Raw genomic sequence first — 23,697 nt, forward strand, 5'->3', positions numbered from 1 at the left:
CTTTTTCAACCATCGCAAACATATGCAGTTTTTAATGTCTGGAAAACATTTGGGATTAAATCACTTAGAGATCTGTACATAGACAACGTCTTTACATCCTATGAACAATTACATTCTAAATTTAACTTTCCAGCAACACATTTCTTTCACTATCTTCAAATTAGAAACTTTGTTAAACAGAACCTGCCCAATTTCCCTCATCTCCCATCTCCCTCTATGCTGGAAAATATATTAATCAGTTTCAAGGACTTAGACAGCATCTCTGCAATATATAAAACCATTTTACAGTCCCTCCCTTTCAAAGATCCAAGAGAACAATGGGAAAAAGATCTCTCCCTCAACATATCATAAAAGGAGTGGAAGGTAGTAATGCAGAGCATTCACTCGAGCTTCATATGTGCAAAGCATCCAATTATTCAACTAAAAATTATATATCGAGCACATCTGTCTTGCTTAAAATTGTCCAAAATGTTTCCAGGGCAAGATCCAACCTGCGAACGCTGCAATCAAGTTCCAGCCTCACTGGTCACATGTTTTGGGCCTGCACCAAATTAACATAATTTTGGACCAAGATTTTTAAATACCTTTCAGACAGCCTTGGTGTCACAATCCCTCCTAATCCACTAGCAGCTGTGTTTGGTGTTCTTCCATATGGGCTTAAAGTGGAGAACGACAAACAAACTGTAATTGCCTTTACTACACTATTGGCACGTTGACTTACTGAGTCTTGCTCAACTGGAAGAATCCTAACTCTCCCCTTTTAAGTCAATGGGTAACTGATGTTATATAGTATTTGAAATTGGAAAAAATAAAAATCTCACTTAGAGGATCTTTGCAGAAATATTTCCAAACCTGGCAGGATCTAATCAATAACATTTTAGAATAAGCTTTTAAAGCACTGAGGAAGCAGATTCTCTCCCTATTCTCTTTTTTTTGTCTTCTCCATTTATTCTATATTCACTTTTTAATTTATCTATTTGCTTATTTTTACTAGGTTTAAGTTTTATTCTGCTGGCCATGCTCTCTTTCTCAGGGGTGGGGGGTTGATTTGGTTTCAATCCTATTCTTATAAAATTGATGTATTTGTATGGAATGTTGTGTGATTTCAATAAAATCAATCAAAAAAATAAATAAATAATGATAAACAGGATTTTTAATGTAGCAAATGTCAAATATAGGTACAACTAATGAAATATTAGACTACAATTCTAGAATTTATTATGATTTCAGTAGACGGACCAAAATTTGTATTTGTACATGATGCCTCTTCTTTAGAATACAGGTGTTACTTGTAGCATTTAGTAGAAAAAAAAAACTATTAGTGAGACATGCCTGCAGTTTAAGATCATCAACCTGTTCTTCTTGTGTATGTGCAGGTTATGTGTTGCGTTTTTAGGAATGTCTGTGATAGTTTGCTTAGCAGGGCTTGTCCATACATTGTGTTCGGTGCTGAGTATTTACGTTCAAACCATGTACTGAATGGGTGGATGGTTGATTGCAACAGTTGTATTATATTTGTATGTTTTCTTTAACAAAATATTCTTTCCAATCAAGGTTGAGACAGTGTCTCTAATTTCAACAATCATTCCTTTATTAAGGTCATCTCTTTTTTGTACATTGGAAGAGAAGTATCCCAGGTGTTAAAAATTAATATCATTAGTGCCAACATCATGTTGGAGGAAAGGTAGAGACTGAATTACTAGTGAGTCTACTGAAGCCTGAATGAAGTTATGTAGGCTCTAAGGAGGCATTTTACTTGTACTGCTAGATTTACAAAGCTATTAATTGTAACAATACACAGTATGGCAATTAATTTTCCAGCATCAGTGCTCCAAACACACACTTTTGCTCTCATCCACTGGCTTCCTTTTCTTATTCTCATGTTGAAGTGACTCATGCAGTGCTGTGTTTTATAATATAAAAATTTTTATTTAAATTCTAATAAGCAATTTGCTTACACCTACACAACATCTATGATAAAATTGAACTGCACAATTAGCTCTCTTTTTCATGCTTTATTTGACAACCAAGAAAGCAAAGGACATATTTTATTTAATCTGGGTCAAACTTTTTATAGTTTTACTTTTTTAAAAGAACAGTTGAACAGAACTCTAAAACTGCTGCTTGTATTGTGGTGTCTTTTTTATTTTTGGTCTCGGTGGCCATATGTGCCCAAGCACTAGTTATTTTGGTTCATGGAGTGCATCGGTGTCCTGTGGAGCTATTCAAATTCAATTTTTGCCTGAAATGGCATAAATTCAGCTGTGTTGAGCAGGATGAGCAGCTTTCTAATGGCAGATTTTATTTTCCTGTTAGTTACTTTTTCCTCTTCTCTAGTTGTCTGCATTATTAGACACAAAAACTAGTAGATACCACTTCCAGGTCTGTATGTACAACTGGAGAATCTCTCAGTGGTATGCAGCTTAATCCATTTATCAGTCTTGTCTGCATAGTTTGCCTAACTACAGTTAACTGGCAACTACGTTGTTCTGTTTGTCTTCAGAGCTGAACTACAGCCACTTGGGTCTTCTTTGTCTGTCTTCTGCTTTAATTGATGAAAGTAAAGTCATTTGTACTGTATATACACAAATAAGTCAAGTGGCACCTGTCTTGTTTGTCTGAGCTTAGCAAGTCTATTGATTACATTTTTGTTGTCCCCACCAACTCTAATATGTTGCTTGTCTTTTTTTGGTTCTAACCCTTATTTTCCATAACAATAAGTTTTGTTTTTCTGTTTGTATATAAATAATAATCTTGTACAAGGATTGTATGTAAATAATAATCTTGTATATGAGACTTTCTGGCTAAAAACCTTTGTTTAGGGTTCCAGTACAATTTTGTCTAGCACCTATATGACCCTATAACTTTGCAAAAAATTATTGTTTATTGCATGAATCTTGAGAGTTAGACAATTTTGATATTGATACATTTGCCCTTGATGCACATTTTACTTTCAGTGTCATTGGATACTGAATAATTACAGTCTGAATAATCTGAACAAGAGAAACTAGTCCTGCTTTTGTTTAGTCATCATATTCTGCATAGGTCAAAATGACAAAATGAGTTTTGAGATCACATGAAAAGCAAGATTTGATTAATGAAGGAAAACTGTTTTTTAAATATTTTTTCCTTCTACAAATATAAAAGCTCAGAAAAATAGCTGCTTACTTGGAGTCTCCCAGATTTTTTTGAAATTGCAGGTCTTCAAATCATCTGTCTAGTGAATCACAAGTTGAAATTAAGGGGAAGTGAATTTAGGACTGAAGTTAGGGAACAAATCTTAATGCAAAGAAACTACTGAGAAGTACAATTGAAGCAGAAACCTTGACAAACTTTTAAGAAATAACAATAATAACTAATTAATTATATTTGTATAGCACTTTTCTTGATACTCTAAGCGCTTAGACAGAGGGGAACCACTTCAGCCACCAACAATGTGTAACATTGACCAGAGTGATGCGATGGCAACCATTATTGTGTCAGTACCACACATTAGCCGTTAGGTAGTGAAGGGGTGAGAGAGATAGAGACAGGGTATGATTAGGGGGCCAGAATGGATGGGACCATAGTGGGCAATTTAGCCAGGACATTGGGATTAACCCTACTCCATTTGAAAGATGCCCAGGGATCTTTAATGCCCAAAGAGAGTCAGGACCTTGGTTTTACATCTCATCTGAAGGGCAGAGCTGTATTTACAGCACAATGTTCTTGTTACTTCACTGGGATCCACACATAGACCACAGGATAAGTGCCCCTGCAGTTCTCACCAACATCTCTTCCAGCAGCAATCCAAAATTTCCTAGATGGTCTCCCATCCAAGTACAGTGGAACCTCAGGTCACGACCGTAATTCGTTTAAAAACTCTGGTAACCTGATTTGGTCGTGACCCGAAGTAATTTCCCCCATAGGATTGTATGTAAATACAATTAATCCATTCCAGACCGTACGAACTGTATGTAAATATATTTTTTTAAAGATTTTTAAGCACAAAAATAGTTAATTATACCACAGAATGCACAGTGTAATAGTAAACTAAATGTAAAAACATTGAATAACACTGAGAAAACTTTGAACAGAGAAAAGTAACATTGCAAGAATTCACGCTATAGCCTTACAAACCGCTCGCTGTAAACACTTTTTTTGTAATGAGTTTTAAGCACAGGGAAAAACATGAACATTTGAAAAATCCATAATTTAATAAACAACCAAGAAAAGTAACATTGCAACAATGCACGCTACGAACTGATCGCTGTAAACAGAAGTGAAGTGGAGGTTAAAATCCAATAGAAAAAAGTCATCATTAAATATAACGAGGTTAAAACAATGCTCGAATCAGTCTCTTTAAAAACAAGCCCGGTGAATTCTTTAACTGCCTTCTCAGCCTTATGCAACCAGCCCTCTCTCTCTCTCTCTCTCTCTTTCTCGCTCGCTCTCTTGCGCGCTCTCTCTCTCGTGCGCGGTCTGTCGTGCTCTCTCTCTCTCTCTCTCGCTGCACAGGGAGAGACTTAACACGTGCGGAAATCATCGGCACATACAAACCGAAAGGGAAACTGGCATGTTCATCACCCGAGTGTGTGGTCGTGAACAGATGCAAAAGTTTGTCGAACTTTTTGGTCGTAACCCGATTTATACATGGTCCGAGACGTTCGTGATCCAAGGTTCCACTGTACTGGCCAGGCCCAAAAATGCTTAGCTTTAGGTGGATGACCTGACCTGTGAAGCGCATGAAATGAGCCTGATGAACTGAATAGTCTCCTCTCATTTGTCAAATTTCTTATGTTCTTATGTCTTATTAAAGAAGGGGTATAGCTAATAAATGCTGTACTTCTAGAAATCTAGTAAAATTGTGTTTGCTGTATTTTTCTCTGCTCTTAATAAAATTAATCAATGTTTATGTGTCTATGGGTTAGTGCTGGGCGGTATGACCAAAATTCTATCTAGATCACGGTATTTTTCAAAATTATACCGGTTTCACGGTATTAGACGGTATTTTTTTCCCCATGCATGAGCGGATGTTAACCACATTTTCCACTGCAATTACTGCAGTAGACTGGCAAAGAATAACCTATTCCACTGTCATGAGAATTGTACATTGTACAAAAAAACATTTTAATTTGCACACAAGTATTAATACAGGTTTGCACAGCCCCATAAAGTGATCGAGTTTTCAAGGGTGTGGCACTAATGAAGAGAAGGATTAACATTGCATGACAGATGCAGTCAAAATATAGAGCCTTTGTACTGAACAAAGTTTGCAAACAACTTAAACTAAAATTTTGACAACATATTTTCAACCATCCAAAGAGGCATTTAGACTTAGTAAAATATCCAGAGGTGCTTGTCAAAAGTTGTATTGCACTGAACATGTCTTAGAAAAGGAATAAATAGTAAATATGTTTTGAAAACCAACTACACTTTGTTAATGTTAACAATCTCTGTCCACTGACACGTTGAAGTGACTTTTTAAACAACTTTACCATCATTAAACTGCATGATATTTAAACTAATAAATAATAACAATAAAATAAATAATGGTGCAACTTACAGTAATAATACTATTACTTCCAAGACTTCAAGCCCAGGTGCATTACACAGTATTCACCAAATTAAAATAAAATGAAACAAGTGCAACTTTGTGATGACATCTTTACCAACTGAACCATCATTAAGGCAAACTGCATTAATATGGACCTTGCTTCAAGCTAAGCTATATACATAAATAATAAAACTGAAACTTGCATTTATAATGCTATTTGTGGTATAGCCCTACGGAAGTGTATTAAGGCCACGGTGAAGAAAAAAAAACAACTATATGTTGAGAATAAAGTCAACATGTTGACTTTATTCTCAACATTTCCACTTTAATCTCGACACTTATGTCGAGATTAAAGTCAACATTTCTACTTTATTCTTGCCATTTATGTCGAGATTAAATTTGACATTTCCACTTTATTCTCATAGTTTATTTTGTCATTAAAGTAGAATGTCATAAACTAAATCAATGTTTAATTTACATTCTGTATGGTGATCGCTGCCTGCACCTCCTCTTAGTGCAAGAGGAAGTCAATTTAAGTAGCACGTAGCGATTAACATGGCTCGGGGAACACAACACAAAGCATTTAATGTGCTACATAACTTATGATGGGGTTTGAGAAAATCTAGTAAATGAAATGTTCATTTTAAGATGAAATTTAGTTTATGATGTTCTACTTTAAAGACAAATTACTAGAATAAAGTCCACATGTCAACTTTATTCTCGTCATATGCGTCGAGATTAAAGTGGAAATGTCGAGAATAAATTCAACATGTTGTCACACTATTGCACAGTACCCAGGTACATTACACAGTATTAAAAAAAATAAAACAAGTACAACTTGGCTTGCAGTATTATCCAGTAGTATAGAAACAGTATTCACACATTTGAACATAATCACACATCCGACCTTTTAAAACCAAAGTATCTCCAGACAACAGACACTGCTCCTTTTTTTCGGCAAAAGTTCTTTTGTATCATCACGTTCAACTTTATTGTCTGCTACAGCTTCAGTTTCAGAATGTTCTATGTCCATTTTCACCGTGCAATACCTCCACTAACGCATGTACTCTGTGTTTAGCGGTCCAGCAGTGAAAAAGGTCCTCCCATAAACCGTTTCCAGCTGTGCCATGTTCCGAACGTTGTTTAGGATATTTAAACCGGCGTTGCGGTATAAGAAAAATCCATACCATTACAAAAATAAAAAAAAAACGTTTTTTGGTATGAACCGGTACACCACCCAGCAATACTATGGGTACAACACTGTGGCAATGCTCAATGCATACCTTTCACAGAGGACCAATTGAAAGTAACTAGTATATAATAGAAGAGTTTTACTAAACAGTGTCATGCTGAGTGAGAAATCATTTCTCTAATTTGCGCATTTGTGAGTTGTAACCACCAGGGTGGGCCATTGTGTCCCAACCCTCAGACACAATAATGCCCAACAGAATTCTGGATTCAAGTAAATGTTTTTTATTTCTTCACCACAACTCTTCAATAATCACCCATGTAAAAGAACAGCAATCAAAATACAAAATGCTGTCATTTTTTCCTCCTTTCTTCCTCAAAGAGTGATGCCCGCTGCCTCCCACCTTAAGTTTAGTTTTGTTAAGTATAAACATGAGTCTTAATTAAAGTATGACTGAATTTTAATTTTAGCATATTTAAAATGTTATCTGACAAGTTATATGTATATATTTACAATCATACTTATCTGGGTATTTAAGATTATACAGGTAAAATTCTGTTACAAGGAACTGCCAGGGATCTAAAAAATATTTTGTTGTAATAAAAATTTCATTGTAATGAGATTCTGTATTTGTTGCTATAGTGCTTTCTTTAACTTGCATCTAGGCGTCTGCAATCATTTCAATAGCTTCTTTCACGTTAATTTTAATCTTCTCCTGTCTACAAGTTATGATGAGAATTTTTCTTAGCATTTCCTTGCAATAATACACTTTCAGGGGTGCTAATGATGCCCAAACCCAATGGCTGAAGCACTGCTGTGCAATTGGGTGGGAGGAATTCAACCCGAACATTATCTGAATGCGGAAGCCTGTTGTGGGCAGCACAGTTATCAATCAGAAGCCAAATCATCTTTTTCTTTTTCTTCATATTGTGAGGTTTCTGAACTTTGGGATTCCCACCCACCATCAACCCTTCCCTCCCCCCCAAGCCCCCAACGGGAAAGTCACGCTGAAGTGCATCCTGAAGCGCGATTGCTGCGTCTGTGGAAGATTGTTGGCCCGTTGCCAGGGCAGGGCAACTGCAGGCTCACAACGCTGCAGTGAGGTGCCACAGAAGCGAATCCTAAAAGATCATGGACGTGCTATAAGTCCCTGTCTTGCACCCCAAAACACGAGGCTTAGTCTCAATACTTTAGCAAAACAAGCTTTATTCAGCTTGAAACAGGAACAGCACGGTTATTTATTGTAGAGGGATCTGCCACTCTCCTATACTCAGACACAGCAGTCAGGCAGGGTCATGGCCAGGTTAGTGGGCAAGTTCTACTGTTCTAGATTTTAATTGAAAATGAGATTCCTTTTTTTTTTTTAGATTAAGTAAATTATATAAACATACCAATGTTTGTTTAAAGTAACAGAGAAAATAGCATATTTTATCTAAGTAAATATTGTGCTTTATTAAAGAAAACATAATGATCGTATATTGCTTGACATATGAGTAAGGGAATATTTTATTCACAGTTGTCAATGTGTTTAAAGCTTGTGATATTTAAGAAATAAGAGCTCACAGGAACTAGTGAAATTATGATTGATTATTGGTAGAAAAAATTTCTCCACTGGATGGTTAGCCGTCCTGCTTAATGACCAACATTAAGTTTTATATTATGCAAAACCAGCCATTAAGATATTAATAAAAAATACCCCACCACCACCCATTAACCACTAGGTACTGCTGCATTTTTTAGCTAGACAGTATGAGTACAGGAATAAGAGGCCTAATAAAATGACAGCATCCATAACAGCATAAATTTGTATTTAATTTAAGAATTGTTTTAAATTTTAGATACACTGCTGTATATGTTAGATTAGAAGATGGTTTCATTTGGTTCATTACAGTGAGTGATTAGGGCCTGGTGATTGAATTTTCAGGCATAAGGATATCTAAAATGACTTGCAAAACTATTGAATTAAACAATGGAAATGTCAAATCTCTCATATGGTTTCACTGAAAAAGAAGTTCCCCAAAGCCTGCTCAAGTATTACTATGTACCTTAGGTCTGGAATTGTGCTTTCATATTCTGAACTTTATTTGAATACAGAATAGTTACTTACCTGTAGCCTCTGCATGTTTGAACCCGGCAGTGTGGGTGTAGAGAGTACCATAGTCATTCAAGAGCATTTTAAAATTAAGAAGACTGACATCCAAAAGGTTCCAAAGACTTTCTTCGCACATGTTGATTCCTGGTGTAAGAGGCCAAGCTGATACCATTTTTAACTACTGTGTTACACAAGTAAAAGCTAGGCAGAAAAGCATTTTTTTTTCAGTTCTCCAAAGTAGTTCATTCCTTTATTAAATTATAATCCCTGTTGTAAACATTAATTTATTTATTAATGAACTTTGAATTTATCAGCTGAATGAAATCACACATTCCAAAAATGTATTTTTTCCCTCCTAGATAAATTAGTAATATTATCTTTTTGTTTCTTTGCAGAGCTTTCAGTGCAACACTGAGACTAGTCAAGGTAACATAATATTTAATGCATCCCTATTATGGTCTTGTTAAGAAATGCTCTGTCTGTTTTTTTACTTATCAGTGGGATGAATGCATAAAAGTATCTATATGTGCTTTTTTTTAGATATTTATTGAAGTGAACAAAAAATTAAAGTGAACTAATATAAACAAAAATATATTTAAATGAATGATGCAATCTTAAGTGATGAATGATCTCATAGTAGAAAAATTGTGTTCATTTATATTTTCTATCTTTATTTCAGTTGTATTAAATTTGTAAAAACAAAGAAATTATTCTTTACAGTAAAATTTATTCTACTTTTTTATTGTTGCAATTCACCCAGTTCCCCAGCTAGTGACACTAAAGCACTTTGAACTTGTGCTTTTCAGTTCTTAACAAAATTATTTTGTTTATAATAGGTACATGAAGTTAAACTAAATTAAAACATCTATTTAAATTTGTAAATTTAACAATGCTTGAAACTATCTACTTTAGCTATCTATTCCATCAACACGAGGACCAAAATTGGATAAGGAAATGGTCCATCACAGACAAAAGTGCCTGAACTTGGTGAATGCAATGTTTATGTAAAACTATATTTTGTGTGTTTGGTGTCAGTGTGAATTAGCAAATAGGTTAACAGTTTATTTTTTTATTAAATTTCAGGTGATTTTTTGAAGATGTTAGAGAAAGATGCACAAGAGAGATCACAACGAAGAAGAGAAAATGAAAAATTGGCTAAAGGTTTGTTTTAAAAAGGATACATATTGATACTATTACTGTAGATCAGACATTTCTAAGTTTTGGAGTTCCTTGAATTAATCACAACCTTTTTTTTTACCAAGTAAAATTTAAAAGATCTCCTCTTGACACATTTGATTAGTGATAAATTAAGATAAGGAATGACTTGATGACTTTTTTTTTTCATGTAATTGATGTGATATTAATCCTTTATCAGGGTTTTGAAGAAGACAATCATTTATGAGAGAGACTGTAACCAAGTATTTTTTAGATTATGTGTTAAGAACTTCAGAATGAAATGTAGGATTTAATGAACGATTGTGTCTGAGGTCATGTGTCTTAACACTAGAATTACCAGAGCCTACGAAACAGCTCGTAGATTCGTCCCACCTTAAATCGCTTCGCACCTCTCCATCATCGTCTTTTGTCCTATAAATGTGTCGATAAGCAGCCTGCTATCACATCCCCCACCGCCGCACAGTTTTCTCAGCTCAAGTCTGTTTACCTGCATGTCAGTTGCTTAGAGTTGTATAGAGTGAGAAGTCAAGCAAAATGACACCTTTTGTAAATACTATATCGTTATTTGGAACACATGCATTTCATGTGTGTTCCGTGTCTACAACGATCTATGTTAACACATTGTTAAAACAGAAACGGTTTTCATGTTTTAGTAATAATTGACAAAATGTAGACATGAAGTGTTCAATGTGTGAAGCCTAAGTCCAAATATCAAATATTATTAATTACTCCTAAAGGTACAACTATAACAGAACAAGTGTGCTTCTATTCAAGAATATAACTGCAGAAAAAGAACCCACGTTAGGGTGCGACATTGACACGCATTTGCTACCACCGCTTCAGTGGCGCATCGGTATCAGCTCTTGACTGGTAATCAAAACGTCATGGGTTCGATCCCGGGTGAGTCCATTTTGAGAAGTGAGCTGCTCTTATTCTTACTATTTTAGAATTAAATCATACAGCACATTTGATTTCAGTCTGTAACATCCAGTGTAAATGTATGATACCTGTAAAGGTTAGGTTTGTTTTTTTTCTTATTTTCTCAGATGCGTATATCCCAATACCCCCCTCCCAATCTGACACTGCTGTTTTCACATAAAAACGCACTATAACAGAGATGAACTCAGATCATGATGCCGGTTCTACATTGGAGCAAGAATGCACATCGCACTTTTGCCATTGCTGTACTTTGTATATGTACACGGGAAGGTCTGCAGTCTACTTGTGACTTTACGCTATAGGAAGTAAGTAAATAAATAAAGGTAAATAACATTCGATCTGGCTCTTATATACAAAGTACAGCAATGGCAGCTTCCACCTGCAGCTATAGACTTTCCACTCTAGTGTGTAGATCTGGACATGGTAGCACTGCTGCCTCGCAGTAAGGAGACATGGGTTTGCTTCCCGGGTCCTCCCTGCGTGGAGTTTGCATGTTCTCCCTGTGTCTGCGTGGGTTTTCCTCCCACAGTCCAAAGACATGCAGGATAGGTGCATTGGCGATCCTAAATTGTCCCTAGTGTGTACTTGGTGTGTGTGTGCCCTGCAGTGGGCTGGCGCCCTGCCTGGTTTTTGTTCCTGCCTTGTGCCCTGTACTGGCTGAGATTGACTCCAGCAGACCCCTGTGACCCTGTGTTAGGATATAGCGGGTTGGAAACTGACTGACTTCTGTTAAATGTTAGTACATTGAATCTGATTCTTTTTTTATGTTGGGGTCTCTCATTGGTTTTGAGGATATTGTCATTCTGGCTACAAGGCTGTGATTAAAGCTTTGTTGCTCAGAGTTCTGTTTTTGAACATTCAATTTAGTTGTTTCATTTGGCTTTAGTTTGAGCAATATTAGCTGTTTTATGAAAAATGGAGTCGCAGATATACTCAGTAACCAGATGTGATGTTAAACTGGGGCATGCTACATGCTGAATCCTTGCCATCAGTGAAACTGCAGCTTGTTTATCTGCATGAAGATACACAGCTTCAATGACTTTATATGGAGAGAATCACCCATGCTTTAATGTAATAGAACAAATTTGTGGACATACTTTGGTTTTACATACCTAGTGAATTTTGATGGGGTAAATAGGAGACATCATTAAGTTAGGGATTCTTAACTTGGGGATGGCAGGAGTCCAAGAGAGTCTCACAGTTACAAGCATAGGGTTTGGCAGCCAAGTTTATTATAATAAAAACACCCAGTAAAATTGGTAGGGATGCACCGATATGGGAATTTTGGGCCGATGCCGATATCCAATAATGTCTATATACTTATCTGCCGATACCGATGCCGATATACATATTTATAAGATACAGAGAAAAATGAGACTTGATCTGTCTGAACAAGAATTACAGACAAAGTGAACATTTATTTGTATAACAATTTTGCACACCACATTCAATCATTAAAAACAAATGATATCTGCCACATTTGGCTGGCTACCTGTTGGTTATATGGGAAACAGTTTTGCAGATTGTTGCTTTAAGTAACTCTTTTCTCTTTCTTTTTGATGGAACAAATACAACAAATTCAACAATAATTGAAGAAATTAAAACTGAAAAAAATGGTAAAATGTACAATGACAATGAAATAAGCAGTACCACTTAAGAATAACAACTTTTGCAGATTATTTACAATCATTAAAATGGCTTCTGCTCAACCACATTTGGCTGGCTATCTGATCCTTTGTTTTACAGTCTGCAGTATTAAATACCACATAACTTTTTTTCTTTCTTTTTGATGGAGTAAATCTAACCAATCTATAATTTTAAAAAACAGAAAAGCGTACAACAGTAAAGAAATAAATAACATTTTTTTCTGGAGGCTTATCATTCTTTTCTATCTTTTAAGCATGATGGGGAGGTTTTTCTTAACGAACAAGAGCATCTCTGCCTTGTCGCAGGCAATTCTGTTTCTCTTTTCGTTGATCACATTAGAAGCCAAACTGAATAATCTCTCACTGTCCACGCTAGTACATGGGGCTGACAGGAACTTGCGTGCTACTTAGGCAATGGTAGGAAACCGACTCCAGTTGTTGTTCCAGTATTTCAGTGGATTTTCATTCCTTGGGATTGGTGCTTCAGAAAGAAATCCCTGCACTGCCGAGTAGCCTGCATACATACAGTATACAGTATTATATTCTGTGTCATCTTTCATATCTAAAAGATATATCTGCATTTTGGCTTTTACCAGGGCTGTCAGATTAAGATTAGAATCCTTATAATAAAAATAAGTAAATGGCATTTGAATTGAATGCATGACTATATTGTATTTGCTGTTTTTTGAAACATTTTATTATTAATATTTTTGCTTTTCACTGTAGATCAGGGGTGCCCACACTTTATCGGCTTGTGAGCTACTTTTAAAATGACCAGGTCGAAATGATCTACCTACAATAAAAATGCTATATATAAAATATATATATATATATTTTTTTTAAATGGGTGTGTTTAACACAGAAGATGCCGACCGTTTAACTAATGACTAATAACAATATGGGTTAACAATTTAGAAACATAGGCTGATCCTAAAAACAGATCTGTAAAATCCCACAATAGTGTCCAGCACGTGTTAAGTAACATGAAGCCAAAGTTAGTGCCAGGTAAAACCAACAACTGCTCTTTTACATTCGATTGCTGTTTTTCTTTCTTGTCTTCCAAGATTTTTTATACATTCGAATTATGTTAGAATAGTTATATTCGATCCGACAGCCCTAGTTATTTACTTAAAACAATGTTGTAAAGAACTCCACAGAGCTTTTTTTTTTTTTTAAACTTACTTCTGTTGTCATCTGGCTGTTTTCCTGAGGTATCAATGTGTTTTCTTCAAGAATTATGTTGTCCATCCATCCATCCATTGTCTCCCGCTTATCCGAGGTCAGGTCGTGGGGGCAGCAGCTTGAGCAGAGATGCCCAGACTTCCCTCTCCCCGGCCACTTCTTCTAGCTCTTCCGGGGGAATCCCAAGGCGTTCCCAGGCCAGCCAAGAGACATAGTCCCTCCAGCGTGTCCTGGGTCTTCCCCGGGGCCTCCTCCCGGTTAGACGTGCCCGGAACACCTCACCAGGGAGGCGTCCAGGAGGCATCCTGATCAGATGCCCGAGCCACCTCATCTGACTCCTCTCAATGCGGAGGAGCAGCGGCTCTACTCTGAGCCCCTCCCGGATGACTGAGCTTCTCACCCTATCTTTAAGGGAAAGCCCAGACACCCTGCAGAGGAAACTCATTTCAGCCGCTTGTATTTGCGATCTTATTCTTTCGGTCACTACCCATAGCTCATGACCATAGGTGAGGGTAGGAACATAGATCGACTGGTAAATTGAGAGCTTCGCCTTGCGGTTCAGCTCCTTTTTCACCACGACAGACCGATGCAGCGCCCGCATTACTGCGGATGCCGCACCGATCCGCCTGTCGATCTCACGCTCCATTCTTTCCTCACTCGTGAACAAGACCCCGAGATACTTGAACTCCTCCACTTGGGGCAGGATCTCGCTACCAACCCTGAGAGGGCACTCCACCCTTTTCCGGCTGAGGACCATGGTCTCGGATTTGGAGGTGCTGATTCTCATCCCAGCCGCTTCACACTCGGCTGCGAACCGATCCAGAGAGAGCTGAAGATCACGGCCTGATGAAGCAAACAGGACAACATCATCTGCAAAAAGCAGTGACCCAATCCTGAGCCCACCAAACCGGACCCCCTCAACACCCTGGCTGCGCCTACAAATTCTGTCCATAAAAGTTATGAACAGAATCGGTGACAAAGGGCAGCCCTGGCGGAGTCCAACTCTCACTGGAAATGGGTTCGACTTACTGCCAGCAATGCGGACCAAGCTCTGGCACCGATCGTACAGGGACCGAACAGCCCTTATCAGGGGGGCCGGTACCACATACTCTCGGAGTACCCCCCACAGGATTCCCCGAGGGATACGGTCGAATGCCTTTTCCAAGTCCACAAAACACATGTAGACTGGTTGGGCAAACTCCCATGCACCCTCCAGGACCCTGCTAAGGGTATAGAGCTGGTCCACTGTTCCGCGACCAGGACGAAAACCACACTGTTCCTCCTGAATCCGAGGCTCGACTATCCGATGGACCCTCCTCTCCAGGACCCCTGAATAGACTTTTCCAGGGAGGCTGAGGAGTGTGATCCCTCTGTAGTTGGAACACACCCTCCGATCCCCCTTCTTAAAGAGGGGGACCACCACCCCGGTCTGCCAATCCAGAGGCACTGTCCCTGATGTCCATGCGATGTTGCAGAGGCATGTCAACCAAGACAGTCCTACAACATCCAGAGCCTTGAGGAACTCCGGGCGTATCTCTTCCACCCACGGGGCGCTGCCACCAAGGAGTTTTTTGACCACCTCGGTGACCTCAGTCCCAGAGATGGGGCAGCCCACCTCTGAGTCCCCAGGCTCTGCTTCCTCATTGGAAGGCATGTTAATGGGATTGAGGAGGTCTTCGAAGTACTCCCCCCCACCGACCCACAACGTCCCGAGTCGAGGTCAGCAGCACACCATCCCCACCATATACAGTGTTGACACTGCACTGCTTCCCCTTCCTGAGACGCCGGATGGTGGTCCAGAATCTCCTCGAAGCCGTCCGAAAGTCATTCTCCATGGCCTCCCCAAAATCCTCCCACGCCCGAGTTTTTGCCTCAGCAACCACCAAAGCCGCATTCCGCTTGGCCTGCCGGTACCTATCAGCTGCCTCCAGGGTCCCACAGGAAAAAAGGGTCCTGTAGGACTCCTTCTTCAGCTTGATGGCATCCTTCACCGCCGGTGTCCACCAACGGGTTCGGGGATTGCCGCCACGACAGGCACCGACCACCTTACGGCCACAGCTCCGGTCAGCTGCCTCAACAATAGAGGCACGGAACATGGCCCATTCGGACTCAATGTCCCCCACCTCCCTCGGGATGTGGTCGAAGTTCTGCCGGAGGTGGGAGTTGAAGCTACTTCTGACAGGGGGCTCTGCCAGATGTTCCCAGCAGACCCTCACAACACGTTTGGGTCTACCACGCCTGACCGGCATCCTCCCCCACCATCGAAGCCAACTCACCACCAGGTGGTGATCAGTTGACAGCTCCGCCCCTCTCTTCACCCGAGTGTCCAAGACATGTGGCCGCAAGTCTGACGACACAACCACAAAGTCTATCATCGAACTGAGGCCTAGGGTGTCCTGGTGCCAAGTGCACATATGAACACCCCTATGCTTTAACATGGTGTTCGTTATGGACAATCCGTGACGAGCACAGAAGTCCAATAACAAAACACCGCTCGGGTTCAGATCGGGGGGGCCATTCTTCCCAATCACGCCCTTCCAGGTCTCACTGTCATTGCCCACGTGAGCATTGAAGTCTCCCAGCAGAATGAGGGAGTCCCCAGAAGGTATGCCCTCTAGCACCCCCTCCAGGGACTCCAAAAAGGGTGGGTACTCCGAACTGCTGTTCGGTGCATACGCACAAACAACAGTTAGGACCCGTCCCCCCCACCCGAAGGCGAAGGGAGGTTACCCTCTCGTCCACCCGGGTAAACCCCAATGTACAGGCTCCAAGTCGGGGGGCAATAAGTATACCCACACCCGCTCGGCGCCTCTCACCGGGGGCAACTCCAGAGTGGTACAGAGTCCAGCCCCTCTCAAGGAGATTGGTTCCAGAGTCCAAGCTGTGCGTTGAGGTGAGTCCGACTATATCTAGCCGGAACCTCTCAACTTCGCGCACTAGCTCAGGCTCCTTCCCCTTCAGAGAGGTGACATTCCACGTCCCAAGAGCCAGCTTCTGTAGCCGAGGATCGGACCGCCAAGGTCCCCGCCTTCGGCCACCACCCAACTCGCACTGCATCCGACCTCCTTGGCCCCTCCCATAGGTGGTGAGCCCATGGGAAGGGGGACCCACGTTGCCTCTTCGGGCTGTGCCCGGCCGAGCCCCATGGGTGCAGGCCTGGCCACCAGGCACTCGCCATCAAGCCCCACCTCCAGGCCTGGCTCCAGAGTGGGGCCCCGGTGACCCGCGTCCGGGCAAGGGAAAACGCCGTCCAAAATTGTTTTCCATCATAGGAGGTTTGTTTAACCGCTCTTTGTCTCATCCCTCACCTAGGACCAGTTTGCCTTGGGTGGCCCTACCAGGGGCATAAAGCCCCGGACAACAGAGCTCCTAGGATCATTGGGACACGCAAACCCCTCCACCACGATAAGGTGGCGGTTAAAGGAGGGGTTATGAATTATGTTGTACATTTCGAAAAGCGTGCATGCCACCTCGTCCTTTCTATTGGCCCTTTTCTGTTGTGGACCATCTATCTGTGATTCAGTCGTTTGCATTTCGTTCGATGCAAGTTCAATCTGAGCTTGCAACATTTTGAGTGCCTGTGATTTTACATCTGCATCGAAGTAGCGGTCTTTGTATCTCGGGTCTACAATAGTGGCAACACAGTACATGGATTCTGTGTAAATCTCAATGAAACGATTGTTTACAGCCTCCAAGAGAGTGCCTTCACTGGTTTTGATTCCGAAGTCAGTATGAGCGCTTTTAGTCAACAGTCGTTTTAAAGCATTAACTGAGGGAATAACGTTAGAAGCCAAGGCTTCAGACTGGCAATTTTCTTTTGTCAGTTGTTTAAATGGAGCAAGAAGTGTGATTATGTTCTCGATCAAACCCCACTGATTAGGCGCTAGAGTTGCAGGTAACTCAAAATCGACGGCATAAGCCCCAAGGGCTCTTTTCTGCTCTAGCAAGCTTTGCAGCATATAGAATGTGCTGTTCCATCTAGTCGAAACATCTTGCTGAAGCATTTTCGGCTACATACCAAGTTCAGTTTGTATAGTTTTGAGATGTGAGTTGCCTAATTGTGAATGCTTAAAGTGACCGACTATTTTTCTGCCGATCGCTATTGTATCTGAGACGCTGCGCTGGGATAGTTCACGGCAAGCTGTAAAGTATGAGCCATACATGGCAAACTTGGGATCCCGCATTCCTCCATAGCCTTTGCAACGTTGCGTGCATTGTCTCGTAATACTACATGAACATTCTCTTTGGGTATTTTTCATGTTTCAAACATTCTTTTAAACGCCACAGAGAGTGCAGCACTCGTGTGTGATCCGGAGCATTCTTGGACGTGCAAGATTGCTTTCTGCAATTCAAACTTGCGGTCGATCCACTGAGCAGTTAAACTAAGCATACTAATAGCACTCATATCAGATGTCCATATATCAGTGGTAAAACTTATGGCTGTGACATCTTCAGAAAGGAGTTCGTGCACATGACTTTCCACAATCTTATGTACCTCTAGAAGCGCTATGTCAGAAAAATAACGGCGACTGGGTATCTGGTAACGGGGCTTAAGATGCTCAAGCAGCCATCGAAATCCCGTATCTTCTACAACAGAAAATGGCTGATCGTCCAGAGCAATAAATTCCATCACTTTTGCAGTAATTGTTTGAGCTTTAGGGTTATCTTTATCAAATTTCTTTGATTTTTCAAGTAACTGATCAACACGTTGAGCAACTGCAGTTTTTGATTTTGTGCGCGGTGGCGCAGGATTCTCCTCTTTTGCTCTGAGGAATTCTGTATATTTGTCAGGATGGCATGTCTTGAAGTGTGTAATTAAATTGGTGGTACTGAAATTTCGCACTTTGGTCCCTCCGCGCAAAACATTAGTTGAACAAGTGTTGCAAATGGCATATTTTATGTCACCCTCACTCACTTTGAAAAACTTTCACACCACAGACATTTTCGCACAGTAGCCCAGCGTCGCCTAAACGTCTGGCACATCCGGAACACAGTGAATGTGTCATCAATTTCAGTTCGAATTATTTTTATATTGTCATGCTTGGGTCACAGATTTGTGCAGAAACACAGGAGGTTGTAGAGAGACAGGAACGTTATTCAAACACTGCAAACAAACATTTGTCTCTTTTTCAAAAGTTTAAACTGTGCTCCATGACAAGACAGAGATGACAGTTCCGTCTCACAATTAAAAGAATGCAAACATATCTTCCTCTTCAAAGGAGTCAGGAGCAGAGACTGTCATAAAGGCAGAGGAAAATCAATAGGGCTGTTTGGCTTTTAAGTATGCGAAGCACCGCGGCACAAAGCTGTTGAAGGCGGCAGCTCACACCCCCTCCATCAAGAGCACAGAAAGAGAGAGAGAGACAGAGAAAAACAAGCAAGCAAAAATCAATACGTGCCCTTCGAGCTTTTAAGTATGTGAAGCACGGTGCAGCATGTCGTTTCAGGAAGCAGCTGCACAAAAGATAGCAACGTGAAGATAATCATTCAGCATTTTTAGACTAGCGTCCGTATCGTCTAGGTGTGCGAACAGCCCCCCTGCTCAATCCCCCTACGTCAGGATCAGAGAAAGTCAGCGCAAGAGAAAGAGAAATGTAAGCTGGGTAGCTTCTCAGCCATCTGCCAATAGCGTCCCTTGTATGAAATCAACTGGGCAAACCAACTGAGGAAGCATGTACCAGAAATTAAAAGACCCATTGTCCGCAGAAACCCGCGAAGCAGCGAAAAATCCACGATATATATTTAAATATGCTTACATATAAAATCCGCGATGGAGTGAAGCCACGAAAGGCGAAGCGCGATATAGCGAGGGATTACTGTGTATGTAAATTTACAAATATCTGTTACTAATAGATTTATTTTCTCTGGAACTGGTACAGAATGTAATTTTTGCTTTCACACATTTAAATACCTTCTTCCTTCATTTTCTGTTAACAATACTTTGTCTCATTGCAGCTTTAAAGGAAATGGGAAATGAAGCTTTCCACAAGGGTGATTATGAAACGGCTGTCCAACTCTACAGTGAGGGGCTAGAGAAACTTAAAGACATGCAGGTCCTTTATACAAATCGAGCACAGGTTGGTTATTGAAACAAACAAACTGTAATAGCTGTCAAATAGAGCATTTATAAGAAGAAGAATAAGCAATTTTCTTACATAGTAATAACCCAGTTACTGTGATTTACTTCACAAATCGCCTAGCTTTTTTTTTTTTTTTATTGGTTTTATTGTAATCATTCCATACAAATAGATCAATTTTTACAAAAAATAGGATTGAAAACAAATCAACCCCCACCCCTGAGAAAAATAGCATGGCCAACAGAATAAAACTTAAAACTTGTAAAAATAAATAAATTGATGAGTTTAATAGGCTGATAAAGATAAATGGAGAAGAAAAAGAAATGGGAAGAGAATCTACTTCCTCAATGCTTTAAGAGCTTATTCTAAAATATTATTGATTAGATCCTGCCAGGTTCTGAAAAAGTTCTGCACAGATCCTCTAAGTGAGAGTCTGATTTTTTCCAATTTCAAATAATATAAAACATCAGTTACCCACTGACTTAAAAGAGGAGAGGATTCTTCCAGTTTAGTAAAATAAGTCCGCGTGCCAATAGTGTAGTGAAGGCAATCACAGTTTGTTTGTCCTTCACCACTTTAAGTCCATCTGGAAGAACACCAAACACAGCTGTTAATGGGTTAGGAGGGATTGTGACACCAAGGCTGTCTGAAAGGCACTTAAAAAGTTTTGTCCAGAATGATGATAATTTGGTGCAGGCCCAAATCATGTGAACCAGTGAGGCTGGAACTTGATTGCAGCGTTTGCAAGTTGGATCTTGCCCTGGAAACATTTTGGACAGTTTTAAGTGAGACAGATGTGCTCGATACAGTGATCCCTCGCTATATCGCGCTTCGCCTTTCGCGGCTTCACTCCATCGCGGATTTTATATGTAAGCATATTTAAATATATATCGCGGATTTTTCGCTGCTTCGCGGGTTTCTGCGGACAATGGGTCTTTTAATTTCTGGTACATGCTTCCTCAGTTGGCTTGCCCAGTTGATTTCATACAAGGGACGCTATTGGCAGATGGCTGAGAAGCTACCCAACTTACTTTCTCTCTCTCTCTCTTGCGCTGACGTAGGGGGGTGTGAGCAGGGGGGCTGTGTGCAGCTGCTTCCTGAAACGACATGCTGTGCTGCACGGAGCTTCGCATACTTAAAAGCTCAAAGGGCACGTATTGATTTTTTATCTCTCTCTCTATCTCTCTCTAACTCTCTCTCTGCTCCTGACAGAGGGGGTGTGAGCTGCCGCCTTCAACAGCTTTGTACCGGCGGTGCTTCGCATACTTAAAAGCCAAAAAGCCCTATTGATTTTTTTTTTGACTGCTTGCTTTGCACTCCTTTGAAAAGGAAGATATGTTTGCATTCTTTTAATTGTGAGACAGAACTGTCATCTCTGTCTTGTCATGGAGCACAGTTTAAACTTTTGAAAAAGAGACAAATGTTTCTTTGCAGTGTTTGAATAACGTTCCTGTCTCTCTACAACCTCCTGTGTTTCTGCGCAAATCTGTGACCCAAGCATGACATTCTAAAAATAACCATATAAACATGTGGTTTCTACTTCGCGGATTTTCCTATTTCGCGGGTGGCTCTGGAATGCAACCCCCGCGATGGAGGAGGGATTACTGTATATAATTTTGAGTTGAATAATTGTATGCTTTGCACATATGGAGCTCGAGTGAATTCTCTGCATTGCTACCTTCCACTCACTCAACTTATCAGAAAAGGAAAGATCCTTTTCCTATTGTCCTCTTGGATCTTTGAAAGGGAGAGACTGTAAAATAATTTTATATATTGCAGAAATACTGTCTCAGTCCTCGAAACTGAGCAATATTTTTTCCAGCATAGAGGAAGGTGCGAGATGAGGAAAATCGGGCAGGTTCTGTTTAACAAAGTTTCTAATTTGAAGATAGTGAAAGAAATTTGTTGCTGGAAAGTTAAATTTGGAATGTAATTGTTCATAGGATGCAAAGATGTTGTCTATATAAAGATCTCTAAGCAATTTAATCCCAAATGTTTTCCAGATATTAAAAACTGCACACTGTATGTTTGCGAGGGTTGAAAAAGGTGGTTCTCATGCAGAGGTGCCACAGATAAAAGATTCTCCATCTTAAAATGCTTTCTACATTGGTTCCATATTCTGAGTGAGTGAAGCACAATTGGGTTATTAGTATATTGGCAATAACTTGCATTTATTGGGGCACAAAGCAGGGAATATCAAGAAGTATTGCAGGATTTTATTTCTATTGTGGACCAAGCCTGTGTACGTTCATCTATTTGTGTCCAGATTTATATAGCTTTTATGTTTGCTGCCCAGTAATAAAACTGAAAGTTAAATAGAACCATGCCACCTTCTGCCTTAGGTCTTTGTAGGGTCGCTCTTTGGTTACGTGGATGTTTTAAGTTCCAAATAAATGAGGTTATGGTTGAATCTAATTGCTTAAAAAATGATTTATTGATGTATATTGGAATGTTTTAAAATAAAAAAGAGAAGCTTATTCATCTTAACAACGTTAATTCTTCCAGCTAGAGTGAGATGAAGGGTTGACCATCTATGCAGGTCTTGCTTAATATTTTCCATACAGACAGTGAAATTTTGTTGATAAAGAGCTTTATGTTTACTTGTGATATTTACCCCTAGGTATTTAAACTGTTTACAATAATAAAAGGGAAGCTGTCCAATCTAATATTGTATGCTTGAGAATTCACTGGAAAGAGCACACTTTTATTCAAATGAATTCTGTGACCAGAGCTCTTTTGAAATTCTGTAAGTGCTGTTAAGACTGCAGGCACAGTATTTTGTGGGTCTGATATATACAGTACCATATCATTTGCATATAGAGAAAATTTCTGTTCAAGTCCTTCTCTGATAATCCCCTTTATCTGATAAGCATTTCGACAGTGGACTGCCAGTGGTTCAGGGGCGATTGCGAATAGCAGTGGTGACAAGGGGCATCCTTGTCTGGTACCACGTTCTAGTTTAAAGTAGTCTGAACAAATGTTGTTAATACAAACTGAAGCTTCTGGATTGGTATACAGTAGTTTGATCCATGCACAAATGTTCGGGCCAAACCCAAATTTCTCTAATGTAGTGAAAGGTAGTTCCATTCAATCATATCAAATGGTTTTTCTGCATCCAACGATAATATCATCTCTGGGGTGTTTGACTTTGCAGATGAATATATTACATTAAACAGGCGTCAAAGATTGGAAGCTAAGTGTCTGCCTTTAATAAATCCAGTTTAATCTTGTGATATTACTGAAGGCAGCACTTTCTCCATCCTTCTAGCTAGGACTTTGGAGAGTATCTTAACATCATTATTCAGAAGTGAAATTGGTCTGATGCACATTGTAATAAGTCCTTATTTTGTTTAGGAAAGATGGTTATTAATGCTTGGCGAAAAGTTTGAGGTAGAAGTTGATTGTCTCTAGCTTCTGTAAATGTTGCTAATAAGAGGGGAGCTAGCAGAGTGGAGAATTTCTTAAAAACTTCTACAGGGTAGCCATCAGGGCCTTCTGCTTTCCCGCTTTGAAGTGACTTTATAGCATCTAGTAATTCTGATAGCGCCAGAGGTTTATCCAGTTCCTCTGCACTAAAAGTATCTATTTGTGGTACAGTGCAACCTCGGTTCATGACCATAATTCGTTCCAAAACTCTTGTAAACCGAGTTGGTCATGAACTGAAGCAATTTCTCCCATAGGATTGTATGTAAATACAATTAATCTGTTCCAGACTGTACGAACTGTATGTATATATATAAATTTTGTAGTTTTTAAGCACAAATATAGTTAATTATACCATAGAATGCACATTGAATAACACAGAGAAAACCTTGAACAACAGAGAAAACTAACACTGCAATAGTTCGCGCTATAGTGCT

General features: G+C 39.8%; 1 protein-coding gene across 2 annotated transcripts in view; it reads left to right on the plus strand.

Annotated features, from left to right (window-relative positions):
* ttc12 (tetratricopeptide repeat domain 12) overlaps positions 1-23,697 on the plus strand; it is a 122,485-nt gene that overhangs the window by 20,531 nt on the left and 78,257 nt on the right. For both annotated transcript variants that reach the window (XM_051931877.1, XM_051931878.1), the window contains exons 3-5: positions 9,213-9,243; positions 9,901-9,978; positions 19,716-19,837. In XM_051931877.1, the coding sequence (XP_051787837.1) occupies positions 9,213-9,243; positions 9,901-9,978; positions 19,716-19,837 (231 nt within the window). The remainder of the gene's footprint in view (positions 1-9,212; positions 9,244-9,900; positions 9,979-19,715; positions 19,838-23,697) is intronic.

This window comes from Erpetoichthys calabaricus, chromosome 9 (assembly GCF_900747795.2).
Source record: "Erpetoichthys calabaricus chromosome 9, fErpCal1.3, whole genome shotgun sequence".
Lineage (NCBI taxonomy): Eukaryota > Metazoa > Chordata > Cladistia > Polypteriformes > Polypteridae > Erpetoichthys > Erpetoichthys calabaricus.